This window comes from Ambystoma mexicanum, chromosome 11 (genome assembly GCF_040938575.1).
Source record: "Ambystoma mexicanum isolate Mex_15411 chromosome 11, UKY_AmexF1_1, whole genome shotgun sequence".
NCBI lineage: Eukaryota > Metazoa > Chordata > Amphibia > Caudata > Ambystomatidae > Ambystoma > Ambystoma mexicanum.
Window position 1 is genome coordinate 594,089,279 of NC_090934.1, and position 16,546 is coordinate 594,105,824.

At 47.6% G+C, this 16,546-nt stretch overlaps 1 protein-coding gene across 1 annotated transcript in view; it reads right to left on the bottom strand.

Annotated features, from left to right (window-relative positions):
- Positions 1–16,546, bottom strand: part of NADSYN1 (NAD synthetase 1) — a 1,375,099-nt gene that overhangs the window by 536,577 nt on the left and 821,976 nt on the right. The window contains exon 12 of the mRNA XM_069623454.1: positions 3,674–3,722. Coding sequence (XP_069479555.1) covers positions 3,674–3,722 — 49 coding nt within the window. The remainder of the gene's footprint in view (positions 1–3,673; positions 3,723–16,546) is intronic.

A 16,546-nucleotide genomic window follows, 5' to 3' on the forward strand; every position in this document is an offset into this window, starting at 1 on the left:
CCTAACCTAGTGAGTCCCCCAGCAGCTTTGCTGGATTTCTGGAGTTAGTTGTTTTCTCCTGCCAAGAGTGAGACTCTTTTTCTCCCACTCTTGGACATGATTTATGGTATTCCTTTGACTGATAATGTGTTTTATGGGCTATGGGGTCCTTTGCTCCATAGGGTCTCATGTGTTTTTCCTATGCGTGTTACACAGCACCCTCCGTGCAGTAACACAGGGGTGTCATAGTGACACCCCACCATAGACTCCATACCCTGGGACTGACTACTGTCTCCCAGGGCATGTAAAGTCACCATTGGCTTTACTAGTCCCAAATTATTAACAGAAACCAGTACAAACCATCATATTGTGGACGTACTGGTCGGGGCAATTCGATTGCCCCGGGGTCTGTTAGTCGAGGGGGCACGTCTCCATCCCCCCTGATCGAGTTTTGGCTGGTGGCAGTAGAAACTACTTTTTATATTCGACCGCGAATATTTTCCTATGGGATTTTCCCATTGTTCGAGGCTACCAACTTTAATTATTTAATTCTCATAGCCTCGAACAGACCGCCGGTTTATTTATTTAATATTAATTCGCCGGTTGGTATTTTTTGCCAGGACTCGATTCTAAAATGGCGTTTGTGTTCTCTTCTGTGACTCCAACCCAAGTCGAGCCCTTTGTTCCACTTTTTGGCGGGCTTCTCCACAGAAGCCTCCAAAAGTGGTGCCACTCTGTCTGGGTACCACAGGGGGTGTGGGAGGGGGTTTAGGCACCCTGGACTGAGTTACCTTGGTAACTCAAGTCGCACTCTTGTGTGATTGGCCCAAGTGGTGAGCCGGCCGGCTCACCACTTAGCATGTTTGATTGACAGCTAGGCTGAGTGAATGGGGGTATGCTGCATAAAAGCAGGGCTTTGGGGACTGGAACTTCAGAAGTCACCACAGGACCTGAGAATCCGACGAGGGAGAAGTTGAGCCGACCTACCACGACGACACCACCGGTGGAGCCCTGCAGAACCGACTCACCACTTCCCGACGACAGAGAAGATCTCCCGGCTGGAGAGGCTTCTTCCCCTGACTGGTGGGCACAACCAGTTTACCTTTCTTTCTTCGCACCCCAGCCCGGTTTGTGGTTGAACTGCCCGTGCCAAGCACCCCGGCAGCCGGATAGCCACTCACCACGGAACCGCGAATCACCGGACCGCTCCTTGTACCTGAGAAACTCTGCAGCTGGTTTCTTCCCTGGCAGTGCAACAGACTCCTGTCTTCCTCCACGACGAGATCCTCTCTTCCCCCGGACGAAGTACCGACTTGCACCCGTTGCCAGGAACAACTGCCCCCACCGGAGCGTTCTCACCACTTTAAGGTACCGTGTCCGCCAGGCCTCCCTTTCTAAAGATTGCTACAAGGTAATAATAACCCCTTAACCTTCTGGACTGGGCTGGCCACCTGGATCCTCTAACTGGTCCCTTTCTCTGATCCAACTCCTTTTTGAACCATTACAAGACTTTTGTGCACTGCAAGCGTGTGACCTTGGACACATTTTGTTTTGATCCTCTTAAAGCGGATCCAGCCTATTGACTCTGAATTCACGGTGTTACTTTGCCTTTCTCTCTTGTTGTGTTCGTGAAAAAGTGTTGGGATCTGTTTCAATTTATTCTCTGCTTTTCTCTCCCTTTTTAAAACGAACTATTAGAGCGCCATCTACGTTAAGCACTCACCGCTGTCTGAAAATAAGTGGAGCTTTACTTAAGACTTGTCCAATATTCTTTTAAGGGAGTCTATATCTTTTAGTGACCGTGTTTTTGAATTGCTTACTATTAGTGCCTGTGTGTTTTTCTAGATGTGGTTTTAAATAAATAATTATATCTCTTTTACACCAAGCCCTGGTCAGTGTTTACTTGTTCTACTGTGTTCTCTTGACCTATTGTGAATACTCTGTATACTGCCTAACTCTTCTTGAGGGAAGTCTGACTGCTCAGCCACAGCTACCAAGTGAATCTGTGTGGTACAGACTGCTACCAAGTGGGTTTACTACCAAACACCTGTAGTCCTAAATCTTTTGCAGTGGTCCCACAGGGAACTGCACAGGTTTCTGCCTAACAGTAGTAGTGACAAAATTCGCCATGGAAGAATAACCTTCGATCGAATCTTGAATTATCATCACAGGACAGGGATTAACTGGACAACGCATAGGATGCATGGACAAAACTGATGGAACATATATTCAGCGGAGACTGGAGTGAATTCAAATTTGGAAAGGATTACCGGATAAGTGGGGCTTCGAGAAGCCACAATAGGAGAATGGTCCGAATTTTCAATTGACGTACGTATCTGATTAAAGTTTGAGTTATGAAACAAAGAATTTCTTGTAACCATTTAACTAATATAGGTTCAGAGGATCTAGGAAGAGATTTCCTTTCCAGAAGTAGTAAAGTTTGGAATATGATGTTTTGGGAGTTAGCAGCCAATCTGATTTCCTCAGTAAAGGAAAGACTTCTTAGCACATGTCATATGAAGTTTATACTCCTTCCTTAGAGATGACAGATCTTCACGATTAGTGACAGACTTATTTTTCTGCCATCCTGGCAGCATTTCCTCACTTAGGACTGCAATTTATGCAAATTTAGAATATACAAAGGGGTTTCCCTTGGCGTTCTGCTGTTAAAATATTTAAATGGAGCAAAAAGGCCAACTGTCTGAGAGAAGACCTTTTTAAAGATTTCCATTTGAGGATTAAGATCACCATCGAGCAGTGAGGAATCCAAAAAAGAGTGAACAACGTGACGGAATACTTTGGATTTAAGGAAAGAAAGCTGCTGCGACTGTTGAGGAGTAGCGCTAAAACTCAGGTTCTTGGACTCTAATGAGCCCTTCCTCCCAATTCTCACAGCATTCTGACTCATGCCCTTTCTTTTCAAGAGCTTTGGCACTGCATTCCATCCTCTCTATGGTATAAATGAACTATGGTGTGTCGTTCCTTAGGTAGATGGAATAGGGACTGGCAGTTATGCTCCATCCCAGAGTATGGCTTACAGCCCAGATGTGGGACTCAGTGGTTGACTTGTGTCCCCGCCCACACCACCTTTGGGCAGTCCTTCCTCTGCTTGCCACATCCTGACCCTGCCTTCCAACTACTCTGTAGTGTAATGGAACTCAAGTGTTCAGGTGTTTATCTTTAGGCAGCTGATGTAGGGATTGACCACCCACAAGAAAAGTGAGGCAGGGACATCATCACACCTCCCTCACCACAGTAGTTTTCTCAAACGTCTCTGGCACTCCATCTTGAACTATCCTAGGAAACCGCACAGACCAACAGGAGAATACAGGGTTTGCTAACTCCTGTGTGAAAACAAGGTCAGAACGTTGGGGTGAGCACAAGTACCTATCACTTTGGGATTCATTGTCAAAGTTGCTAGTGCGATTCATCACAAGACCTAGAACTTAGACCATCTACCTATTTGTTTTTTGACATGCATGTACTTCTCTTTCGGGACATTATATCCTATATATTCCACTTGTTGGCCAACATTGGACGACTCCAACCTTTATGTTCCATTATGGGCATTTATAGAATACAGTAAGACACGTCTTAAATTGCAATAAAGTATCCTGATATATTGTTTCCACTGAGTGGAAAATATGGAAACATTCTTTGCATAAATATGTGCAGCAGCAACTGAAAGACCAACCTGTTTACTCCGCCGTAAGTAGTCCCACAGCCAGCATGCTGGTCCAAGACTGAAAAGAGAGAAGAGCTTCAATAGACACAACCTCACATTTATCAAGGTTTACAATAGAGCATAAACATTCAACTCAGTTAATCATAATGCTCACAAATTAAATAAGTATATGCAATGCCCATTCTACATAAGGCAAAATATGTCTATATAAACCTCAGCAACCTTTATCTCTCCAGATGTTTTTGGACTGCAATTTCCATCAGCCTTTACCAGCATAATCAATGGTGAGGGGTCACAGAAGTTGTGATCCAAAACATCTGCCGGGTCACAGATTGCAGACCCCTAGAATAAACAAAAATATAAATACTCCCACCAAGGCATTTTTCCCAACAAAGGCTGCAATGTAACTCCAATCTGACACTTACATTTTGATAATATCTGCAAAATCAAAAAAGCCTTGGATGAGCAAGAGCCTAAGGGATGGGCAGGGAAAGGGCCATGTGGATGGGCGGGAAAAGGGCCATGTGGATGGGCGGGAAAAGGGCCATGTGGATGGGCGGGAAAAGGGCCATGTGGATGGGCGGGAAAAGAGCCATGTGGATGGGCGGGAAAAAAGCCAGGGGGATGGGCAGGGAAAAGGGCCATGTGGATGGGCAGGGAAAAGGGCCAGGGGATGGGCAGGGAAAAGGGCCAGGGGGATGGGCAGGGAAAGAGACAGAGGGCTGGTCAGGGAAAGAGACAGAGGGCTGGTCAGGGAAAGAGACAGAGGGCTGGGCAGGGAAAGAGACAGAGGGCTGGGCAGGGAAAGAGACAGAGGGCTGGGCAGGGAAAGAGACAGAGGGCTGGGCAGGGAAAGAGACAGAGGGCTGGGCAGGGAAAGAGACAGAGGGCTGGGCAGGGAAAGAGACAGAGGGCTGGGCGGGTAAAGAGTCAGAGGGCTGGGCGGGTAAAGAGTCAGAGGGCTGGGCGGGTAAAGAGTCAGAGGGCTGGGCGGGTAAAGAGTCAGAGGGCTGGGCGGGTAAAGAGTCAGAGGGCTGGGCGGGTAAAGAGTCAGAGGGCTGGGCGGGTAAAGAGCCACAGGTTCTGTGTTGGTATTTGACAAAATGGGCTACCATCGGTTTGTTTTCTACTTTACTCTTATTGCACAAGCAGTGTTCACTTATCGGCTGTTTTATTTCTTGTTTCATTGTCCCAATGTAGATCAGGTTACACATTTTGTCCCATAGATTACCCATTTAGAATTGCAATTTGAGAAAGATCTCAATTCACAAAGCCAGCCATATAGGTCAGCTTCTTTCATATTTTGGGTTAAGTGGGCACACTGAGCTTCCACTGCATCTGTAGTGTCCTACTACTGATGGTAGATCCCACAGGGTCCTTTGTTTCTCTTTGTGTCTTACAGGGTTCTCATGTTTGTACAATAGCAATAGATTGAAAACTTGCAAACCTAAAACTTGTTGCAGAGAGTAAAAAACAATTAAATTAGAGCATAAATAGCTAATGAATTTCAATAGTTTTTGCAGACTGTATTTTATTGGATTGTGTATAATCACTGCACACTAACCCCCAGTCACACAGTAAATGCAGAAGTATTTGTTGAATATATGTATTTCCGTTTATTTAATTTGTGGAAATATATTTTCGTTTGATGTTGTGCGAATACAGTTTGGGCTGATTCTCAACAGTTTTTTTAAAACTCTGTACGTCCAAGTAATTATTTTTCTAAATAAACTAGTGATATACGATAACCTCACATGGCATTTTTTCTCTCTACAGCTGCATGTGTAAATAGTAATAAGCATTGTCACAAATAAAACTGTCTAAACAGCCGACCAGCTTTACTGCAATTGCGGAGCCTTCAGAGTACTTTTTGGGCATTGTCCCTTCAGCTTAAATTTCAGGCTCTATCCCTATTAAGCCTCAGATGAAGAGCCGTGGAAGGCTCAAAACACGTGTTAGGCTGTTGCTTGTACTAAACCTTAGACTTTAAAGGCTGTTCTTTCATACAAATCACTCCCGATTTTTATTTTGCTATACTTGGCGCAGTGAAACTGGGACTTGTTTGTGTTGCATTCACAAATAAAACGGTCAGCACCCATTGGGGCATTACAGAAAAGTAAGGGATGGGTAATCAGTCTCTGACCATATTTTTAAATTTTTTTGGTGGTTATGGTATGGTCCAACAATTATTAAGCTCAGATAATCACCTCACATATGGGTACAGAGTGACCCCAAAAAGTAGCAACAGAGACCCAATTCCCTACACCCTTACAGCCTTCATACGCATGGTGGAAACAGGAAGGTATTTACTTCATGGCGAAAGTCCAACAAGTTCTCAATCCCGGATAGCTAAATCGGGCTTGAGTTCCAAACAAGGACAACCTGAACAACAAACAAGCAGGCTCCCCATTTCATCCATCTAAATTTGAGCACGAGGAGATTGGTGAAGGCAGAGCGCACCCTGGTGACATAACGACAAAGTTTAGTACTGATAAAATTAGCATTTTGATTGTGTAAAGCTCGATGCACCATGCACAGTGTCTTAAACTGTATTTGTTTCTCCACCGGGAGCGAATGGAGTGCTCGCAGAACCAGAGATATACGCTCTCTGTAAGGAACTCATGGTGGCAACAGTAAAGACTGACACAAGTGATCACAGTTCAAGGGTATTTATTGAACTTTATACTGGGTGAGATAAACGCCTAATCTAAACCTAAATCTAAGATGGGAGAAAGCTATGACCATCAAATAATAATAAGGCAGTCTAGTGGTATCAGGTAATAATGTGCCGAACCATAATGTCCCCATAATTGTAGCCGGGAAAAGCCATTGGCGACATTATATATGGTGACATTATGTATGGGGATGGTAAAAAAAAAGAAATTCAGGCTTTGCCGGGGTGTCCCCCGCATGTTCAATGTAATAATGTCTCCGCAAAAAACAGCAACTTTTTTGTCAGGAGACATTTTTGCAGGGACATTACATGGAACCGCCCTAATGGCGTCTTGTCAAATAAAAAGGGCCTATACTACAAAAAATATTGCCAATCCTTACTACTAAATTACAAAATAGTGTGGGATAATGTTCACCAAAATGGAAAGAAGTGTTCACAAAATGATAAGTCAGAATGGTTTGGCTCGGTCTCCCTTCCCCAAGTTTGAGGCAAGGGACAAGGCAGGACTCTCGAGCACAGCACACTCCTGGGCCTCGCCAGCACGAGGTTCACAGTTCAGTTCAACGATATCAAGCCCCTTCAGAGGCTAAGGGGGTCATTCCTAGCTTTGTGCTAAGGGAACAACGATGCCGGTAAAGGAATACCGGCATTGTTTACCGCTTCGGGCTATTCTGACCAGCCCGACCGCTATTAGCGTCATCGTAAAGTAAATAGCGGTCTGGGCGCGGGCACGCGACCCACCATGCCGGCAATAGCGGCATGCCGTAAACTGGAGGAGATCACAAGTGAAGTGGACATGCAAATAACGGCTTCATGAAGGCGGAAAAAGTGGTTACCGGTATGCCGTAAATACCGGCATCCTCGCCCTACTGTAAAATGCCCTGAGCAGTGTTCACAACTGCCACAGGTGCACACAATCAGCACAAGTGGAGGCAATGGAGTCTGGAACAGTACTAAAGGAGCACACACACCACACCCCCTCCCACACCAAGATGATTCCAATAGTAGTAGCATTACTGGAGCTGGAGGACATGCTTGCATTGCCACAACATCAACAACAACAATAGCCGCCACCATAGAGAAGGACGGTGAGACAGGGCCAGCATGCCCAACCAGTGCAGCCACCGTTACCACGCCAGCAGCCCCCAATCCATCGCTTCACAGCCAGTCCTTCCAACCTAACTCCTGAGCAGATCCACACCCTGTACCGTCTGGACCGGGACACCATCACCACCATAGTGGACCTGATACACGACAACATAGTGAGCCTCATTGAAATACGCACCGCCATTCCCACTCTATTGAAGGTGGTGTCTGTGCTCCACTTCCTTGCCACAGGCACCTACCAGCACACAGTGGGGTACATGCATGGCATATCACAACCCTTATCGTACCGGATACTGAACCAAGTGCTGGATGCCCTCCTCAAGCACACAAGGGACTACATATCCCTATCACGGACTCCCCAGGAGATATTTGAAACAAAAGCCAAATTGTGTAGGTGCACTCGACTGCACCCACGTGGAGTTGGTGGTCCCGCATGAAATGGAGGCGGTGTACCGCAACCGCAAGCAATACCACTCCATCAATGTGCAGATGGTATGCGAGGCCAGCAAGATCATCACACATTGTTGTGCCCGATATCCCAGATCAACTCATGCTCCACGCTACCACGCCTCATGGAACGACATGCTGGACAACGTGCCTGGCTGCTTGGTAAATTGCATGACCAGCACATGGCATTGAAATGGGGGGAGAGATGCACACACCACCATGGTGTCATTGGTGTGGTCACTGCACGATGTGCACATCACCGAACACTGTGCCCCAAAGCATCACAAACGGTACATCACACCCAAATCCCATAGGAAGTGAAGTAAGGTTGACACCCATCACTACATGACTAACAGGAAACCACCCCACATCCCACAATACGTGCACCACTCATCAGCGGCCCTCACCCTCAATAACGCCACCCTGCACCATGCAGTGCATATGCACTATGTTGCTGTTCCCAACATATCACCACACAGGACAAGCATCCCTGTGAGTGCATCAAACTGAACCTACTAAGGAATACACTGTCTGGCAAAGGGCCGGCACACTCACAGGAGTGCTGCATGTCACCATGGGAATGATCAGCACTGATTGACCAATATTACACATACTACTGCCAACGCTCCCTCCAAGTAAATCTCGCAGAACACAACACCTCACTAATTTGACACTAACGCAGCTGTATGCATACACAATGCATGTGCAACAAGACATCGGTGCACACCATGTATCATCTTGAAGATGCAACCCACACCATCAGTCCATGGCAAAGTACACATTGAGGGACTGAAAAAGGCGTCAATACATCCAGGGACATTTGCATGTGGCCAACGTAAACCTGCAGGCATGTGTGACTAGTACAGCTGTCCATTATTCGCCTGACATTTACCTTTAATTGCCTCTCATGCAGGTGATAGTGGCTATCCCTTGAAGCCGTGGCTCCTCACCCCTGTCTGTCCGCAACCCACAGAACAGGCACGAGGAGTGTTAGGGAGAATTCTCCTTCTAGGGCTAATTTCCCTCACCTAGTGAGTCCCCCAGCAGCTTTGCTGGATTTCTGGAGTTTATTTTTTCCACCTGGTAAGAGTGTACATCCTTTTTCCACTCTTACATGTGTTTTGGCCTATGTGTTTTTACTCATCGTGTGATCTTGGGCACTGGAGCACACCACTCCAGGTGCCCCTGTTCTTGTATGGGTTACACCGCACCCTGAGTGTAGTAACCCAGGATTGTCTTTAAGACTTCCCTCTGACTCCATTTCACTTGGGCTGACTACTGTCCCCCAGAGAAAGGTAAAGTTGCCATTTACTTTACATAGTCATTTTTACCACAGACCCAGTACACCCCATCTTACTTGGAGTACTGGAAAGGGCTAATCTGTACCTCTTTTCTGTCTGTACCTCCCTGAGCATTGTTTCGCTCTTTTAACATTTAAATCTGGCTAGTGGCAGTGGTATCTACCCTAACTTTTCTACCACGATTATATTAGATAAACGTGGTACTGTTCTTGGCTATTATATTAGCCTCGAACATAAACCTGCTTGACCAAATCGTCTTTCTTTTGGCTCCGGTTGGGTTTATTCACCATTTCTTTTTGTTAAAGTCCTTCTTGTGTTTTACTTTGCGCGGCAAACTAGGTTCGCCTCATTTGTTCAACGTCTTTTGGCGGGGTTCTGCAGAGAAGCCCTCCTCAAGGCGCCTGGGTGTCTAGGTGGGCTGAATGTGAGGGAGGGGTGTAGTCACCCCCTGCACAGGGTATCCTAGGAAACCCAAGTCGCACTTTGCCATGATTGGCTGAGGTGGTTGTCCCGGCTGGACAATGCCCCTGCTGCGTGATTGACAGCCAGGCTGTGTGAATGGGGGTTTTGTGCATAAAAGGCAGGTCTCTTGGGCTAGAAGTCAGAGTCACCTCTGGAACTACAAGGAACCGAAGAGAAGCAGAGAGAACGACGGCTGCTGCAACTACCCCATCCCGGTGAAGCCCTGCTGCAGTCCTGAGCTATCTACCCTTCGACGACTAAGAGGCGATCCAGTCCGGAGTCTTCTTCCCTTGAGCCTGGTGGGGATAACCAGCTCATCTTCTTCAGCCAGAGATCTCCGCCGTGGTCGAAATCGCTGCACACTGCTGTAGTGGTCCGGATAGCCACCTGCCGAGCCTCTCCTGTTTTTAAGGAGCGCACCTTTTATTCATTGTCGCTGCTTCATCCCTGTGTGGTGCAGACCCCCTTCAGACGTCGTCCTTCACAACGAAGCTCCAGGAATCGTGGGGTCTGCAGGAAACCAACAGGAACAACTGCCAGGGCACCAGCTGCATAATTGGAATAAGGTAGGGTGCTCTACTCGAGGAAACTGGGTGAACCCCCTTTTCTTCATCCGCAAGGCTCGTCCTTGTCTTCCCTCCTTCTTATAACTTTTGCTTCCGAACATTGACAATATCCAAGTACTTTTGGGCTACACTGAATCGTGAACTGTCTAACGGTGTGATCTTCGGCAACAGGTCTCCGGTGTCACTTAACCCTGACTCCGACCCTTTGACTTTTGAACTCCTGTTTCTGAGTGTTTCTCGATATTGCCTGCCTAACCTAAATATTGCCTGTGCTTTTTGGGTATCTCAGGTGCGAAGTGTGTTTTTGCCCCGGTAGCATTTCATGTCACGGATACGCGTTTATTGAGTAGACCGAACTGTCAAAAAGTGATCGCAACCGTATCCGCGGTATCGTGTTTTGTTCATAACACCGGTTCATTCAAACACAGGGTACTTACCTTGAGACATACTGTACAAAGTGAATTGGTTAGTTGTAGTATATTTAACGTGTGGTTTTGTTTAAAGTTTAATAGAAGTGTTGTGTTTATAACTGATCGTTTAAAAATAAATGTACTTATATTTTTTACCTGAAACCTTGAGTCAGTTTGGCTTGAGCCACAGTATTTGTGGTCCCTTTGTGTAATCTCTGCTACTGCTCATATGCTCTTGAGATAAGCCTGGCTGCTCTGCTACTGCTACCACTATAACTTAGTAGTATAGGCTTGTACCAAAGGTAAAACTTGTATTGCCACCTGTAGTCTTAATTGTGTGTAGTGGTCCCTAAGGGCACTGCACAGGATTCTGCCTAACAAGGAGGACTACAATCGTTCCCATACCAGTACCCATGTGGACATCGAGCAGACCTTTGGCCTGTTGAAGGCACGATTTTGCTGCCTCAGCCGGTCGGGTGGGGCACTTCTCTAGAGGCATGAGAAGGTGGCCAAGATCATCATGGCATGTGTCAAGCTGCACAATATGTGCATCCGCCGGAACGTGCCCCTGCCCCCTGACATTGAACTGCTACCACCTGATGATGATGAAGGGGAAGAAGACGATGTGGCTGGACATCATCACAGTGCCGATGCACAGGAGGGACGTGCTGTGCGCAAGTCAGTGATTGCACAATATTAGTGACACATGGCAGCAGAGGGTGACATGATGGTTGGACAGAGGGCACTGGGTGTGGGGGTACATCTACACTATGCAATGTAACTGAATAAATGACACATGCGCAATGATGAATGTCCACTCAGGTCTTGTTTTTCACACAACCGCTGTATAAAATGTAACAATGGAAACGCAAGTGAAAAATCCCTCCACCACCCTCCCGCCTCCCCCCACAACTCCCCCACACACCCTCCCCCCTCTCCCTCCCCACACAAGTCCCATTGAGTCTCCAGAGCCTACCCTGACAATTAATTGGCACTCTGTGGTCCAGGGGGCAGCATGTCTTGCCGACACTGGGTACTGTCCAATCTGCGGAGTGGGCTTGTTTGCGTTGAACTGGAGGAAGACGGTGTGGCCGCCTGCTGTGGTTGTGTAGCGGGTTACCCTGCCTCCATGGCATCCGATATGCGGCCTAACACCTGCCAGAGGGCCGAGACCTCCTCGCAGAGGCAGCTTGTGTTGCCAGAGAATGATTTCGCCATGGAGGCAGTGTTGTCCGTGATGGACCTGCCTAGTGCGGCTAGGTCCTGACGCCATTCCTCCCTGGCCAGTCTGTTGTCCTGGACGAACTCCCGCACAAGGGCAGTTAGCAGGTCAGGCTGCTGCAGCCCTGTGGGTGCACCTGTGGAGGTAGTCGGCCCCTGGCTGTCCTGCCCAGCCTGCTCAGCCTCCCTAGCCCTGAAAATTGGACTGCAGTGTTCCTCCGTCTGCTCAGGAGAAGAATGCTCCGGGGTGGGGGCGTGCTCTGTATCGAGCGACGATACTGGGGGGATGCCGGTGGAGTTGGGGTATGGACCACATCCGAAATATTGTCCTCCATGGGGACCCAGATGTCCTCCTGTGTGTCCTCCACATCCAGGGGTGCCGTGGCTGCCACCTCCCCAGCCAAACTCGACTCCTCGGATGGTGGTGCCTCGCATGTATCATCAGGCTGGGCAATGGGTGGAGGTGGTGCTTTGCCCTCCACGGGCCTTGGTGGCACTGGTGCAATGGGTGCCTGGTGTGGCTTTCATGTTGGTACACGGCGCCCCCTGGGTTGTCCCCTCGAGGTTGAAGGGCGGTTGCTGTCATCCCGAGACCTCTTCCGGTGTGTGGCCTGTGCAGGGGTTGCGTCCTCCCCATCGCTGTCATGGTCGGTGCCTGTGGGGGTCGGAGAGAGGGACGGCATGAGTGATGTTTTCATAGGCATAATACATACATTAGGACAATTGCTCATCCACACAATTGTGGGTAATAGGCATTTGTGTTTGGATGAGCACGTTCTTTGATACATGGGTGGTTAATGCAGGCATACGTCGGCGTCACTCATCGTGCCTTGGAGCAGTGCTATCTGACACGCATACTATTTTGGCCATGCACGCTGTGTGACTCGTGCCATTTCCTACTTTGTGTAGTATGTGTCATGTACGATAGTGCCTTGCACCAGGCCTCTGTATGTGTCTGTGATGCATCAGCCTACTTTGCTGGGAGTGTGTGTGTGTGGGCGACCATAGCTTGACTCTTTGAACTGACATATTGGTTGACTTTCATCAGATTTGGCATAGCAATATTTACTCTGGACACTCACCTCCATCGCGCGATGTTGTGGCGCCACACTCCATCTCGCCTACACCTTCGATGCCTTCCATCCCTATCATGCTGGCGCAGATATCCTCCCATGGGGTGAGCTTTATCGGAGAACTAAGACCTCCTCCTGTTCCCATGGCCTGGCTGCGGTTCACAGAGAGGATGTTGCGTACCCTTAGTCGCAGGTCGTCCCAGCGCTTGAGACAGTCTTACTGTGCATGGGGTGTTCCCCACAGCACTGACCTTCAGGCAACAAGTGCCCAGGTCTTTCTTCTTTAGCACTGCCACTCTCTTCATGTTGCTAGAGAACACTATGGCAGCATGCTCCTGCAGTATGTCTACCAGCACCTGCAGCTCATCCTCATTAAACCGTTCTTTTCGCTGGTGGGCAGCTCCCTTCTTCAAGGCCTTAGGCATAGTAGTGTTGGAGGTGGATGTTTTGCAAAAATCAGCAGAGTCCCAGGGGTCCTGTGTGGTGAGGATGGCAATGGATTGTGTTTTTAAAGATGGCCGCGGTGCTCCTTCCCATTCCTGTGCGATGACGCTACTTCCGGTTCCGCTTATTATCGGTGACCGTAAATAGCTGTGACCGCTAGTAACGGTCACCGCTATTTACGGTCACTGCTAATGCCGCATTGGACAATGTCGGTAGTGTTATCTGCGCTATGCTTGATGCCGCTAAGTCGTAATAGTCCTCTATTAGCGGACTGATGACAGCAAGGACACGCTATTTGCGCCATGCCTGTAAGGAACGTTACTTACCTCCAAACTCAGAATGAGGGCCTAAGTCTCTTTCCTGCAAAAGTCTCTTGCCTTAGAAGGTTTGCGGATTCAAAATAACCAACAAAAGTTCTCTGTGATCTTGCACCATGGGTGACTGCTCTTCGCCTCTAAGACCTCTCTCCGTCGGGCTCCGATCCTCTTTGCCAACTGGTCCTCCTTCTGTCGGGTTCACTACGGCCCCTCAGATATCGCTCAGAATCTTTAGGAGCTTTAATGTACGTTTAGACAAACAACAAGGTGGCCAACTCTCTACTGGGTTCACTCGCGTTGACACACTGACCTTGAGTGTATTATTCTTCACCCCTTTTGTAAAACGGCAAACAAATAAACAAAAGTTCTTTGGGTGATTGCTCTTCGCCCTTCGGATCTCCCTCTGCCGGGGTCAGATCCTTCTTGCAGCTTAGGCCTCCATCTGTCGGGTTTACTATGGCCTTCCTTTAACACAGTTCATCTATTCCTAATACAGTTCATATATTGCTCAGTTCATCAGAAAATGGGGTTTCTTTCTCCTAACTTTCTTTCGGCATCCCTCTGAAGGGTTGACATTTGCCAATTATCACAGTTCACAATCGTAGTGAAAAGCGGGGTTCCCTTCCCCTAGCTTTCCTCTGGCAATGGGTCAGACATTTTTGATTGTACAAGGGATTTGAAGTGACCCTTGTAGGAACACTCCGACGCCTCACGCCACCTTTTCCTAGGGCCTTCTTGTTCTTGTAGTTTCAAAAAACATGTCCTGGTCAGAGCCTTTTCGAATGAGCGCCCATGCAGTGCCGTACCCCTCTGCACCTGGACCTCAACTGGGCATTCTTTAAAGTTCAAACATACACTTCTGTAAATTCCTTGTGTTAATAAAATGTTGCTACTTGCTCAACACAGTTCGGTTTTCTATCAGTTTCCTCCGACTCACTGGCTGTGCTGAACCCATTTGCTTCTTTGTTCTCTCGAGTCAAGGATAGTACCACGGTAGCTAGCTTGCCTCTCTGCCTGCGTTGTCAACGCGGGAGGCCCCTGTGTACCATTGACATCTGCTGCTCTGTATGTCAGCTGTAACTCCCTGTCTCATGATTTCCCTTTCGGAGGCTTCGCGGGTCTGAGTTGAAAAGGGCAAGGGCAGTTCCCCCTTCATCATCCTTCCAGGTCTCACTGCTTTTCTCCTCCCTTTGTACTGTACTACTGTTTGTTTTAGCTGTCTCCTCGTGTGTTCGGCCTTGTTGGAAGTGTGCTTTTGTGCTCCTTTTATCCCTGTTGGGAAGGTAAAGGGCCATCAGGTGTGCGTAGTTATTGTCAATTGCCTGACTCTGCCTGACCCGAATGTTTGGATATGTCAGGTAAACGGCTCTGGTGCTAGGCTGTTGTCTGTTACTTTGTAAGAAAGTGTTCGTGTGGGAAAAGGGGGAGGTTGAGCTTCTAAATATCCTACGGACTAGGATGGGGAAAAGGTATTATAGTGAAGGGGATACTGCGTCTCAACCCTCGGTGTCCCACTTCCATTCCCTGAAGATCCCTCGCCCAGGTGATCCTCCCCCACTGGTCCACACCCAGGAACTGGATCCAATAGCGATGACTGTGTCCTGGCCACCTGGAAGACAGATCTCCCGGGACCAGCGGGTAAAACACCTTTGGGTTTCTCACATCTCTCTGTCCTACTTTCGCAAACATCCTTGCAGCTGTATTTCGCATTCTTTGAAGTTTACATAAAGCATTCTTGGGTAGGCCAAGATATGTGTTACAAAACTCAAGCCTACTCGATATAAAAGCATTCATAATTTCGATTTTACGTGCAAAGGAAAAATAATTCAGCAGACATTTCAAAGTCTGCAGATAAAAGAAGCAAGCGCTGTAAACGTGAGGAATCTGGTCCTCCAATGAGAGCGGAATCGAGACACACTCCTAGACACCTTCACCCTATTTGCCAGAAGATCATCATCCTTGCCAATTTGAAAAATCATCTGCGTATAGTCACACAAGCAACTCATTTCATACCTGATTCAAAGGGGAGGACATACCACCACTTGCGATCTATCAGATCACAACAAAGCCAGCCGCGGTAGGGCTCTATCCCTCACCCCATAGCTGCCTAATCTTAACAGGAGATTGGCATGGTCCACTGCATCAAAGGGTGCCAAGAGATCCAATCAAATTGTTATACCAGCACCTCCACAGTGTACTGCCCATCTTAGGTCATGCACTGCTGCCACCACTACAGCCTCTATGCTGTTACTTGCGCTAAAGCCTGCTTGTGCGGTATCCACCCATACCTGTGATTCCACATGCATCTGTAATTGCTCTGCAACTAAGCATTCCATCAGCTTGCTGACATAGGGAAGTAATGAGATAGGCCTTTAAACTGAGCATTCATACATAAAAGATAAAACAACTCACTAGGATTAGAATTATTAGTCCTAATTCATAGTGGCATCATTGGACATACCATGGTTATATACCAATACCCCTACCATACGACTCATTTTTCAGGTTGCGTTTCTAGTGACAATTTTTGCTGCTGTATGCAGTATTTAATTGTTTTCTTCAAATCAAATCAACTGTAAATAAAACTTGCTATTTTTTGAATAAATCTCCAAAATTATTTGTCAATGTATTGTTCCAGATTTAAACTTCAGGTTTTTCTTACTTTTGCTCCCAGAATCTGGAAGACAGGGACTCCGGCCTTTCTGTGTACCGACCATAAAGAGTATATTTACCCTCAAGATATTGTGATGGGTACTACATATGCCCATAACCTGACAAAGGACTAATCCCAATGGAGGCACATACCGCAACTCACAGTACTGCACAACTGTTAAAAGATGCCAGCCCAAACACTGGCTGC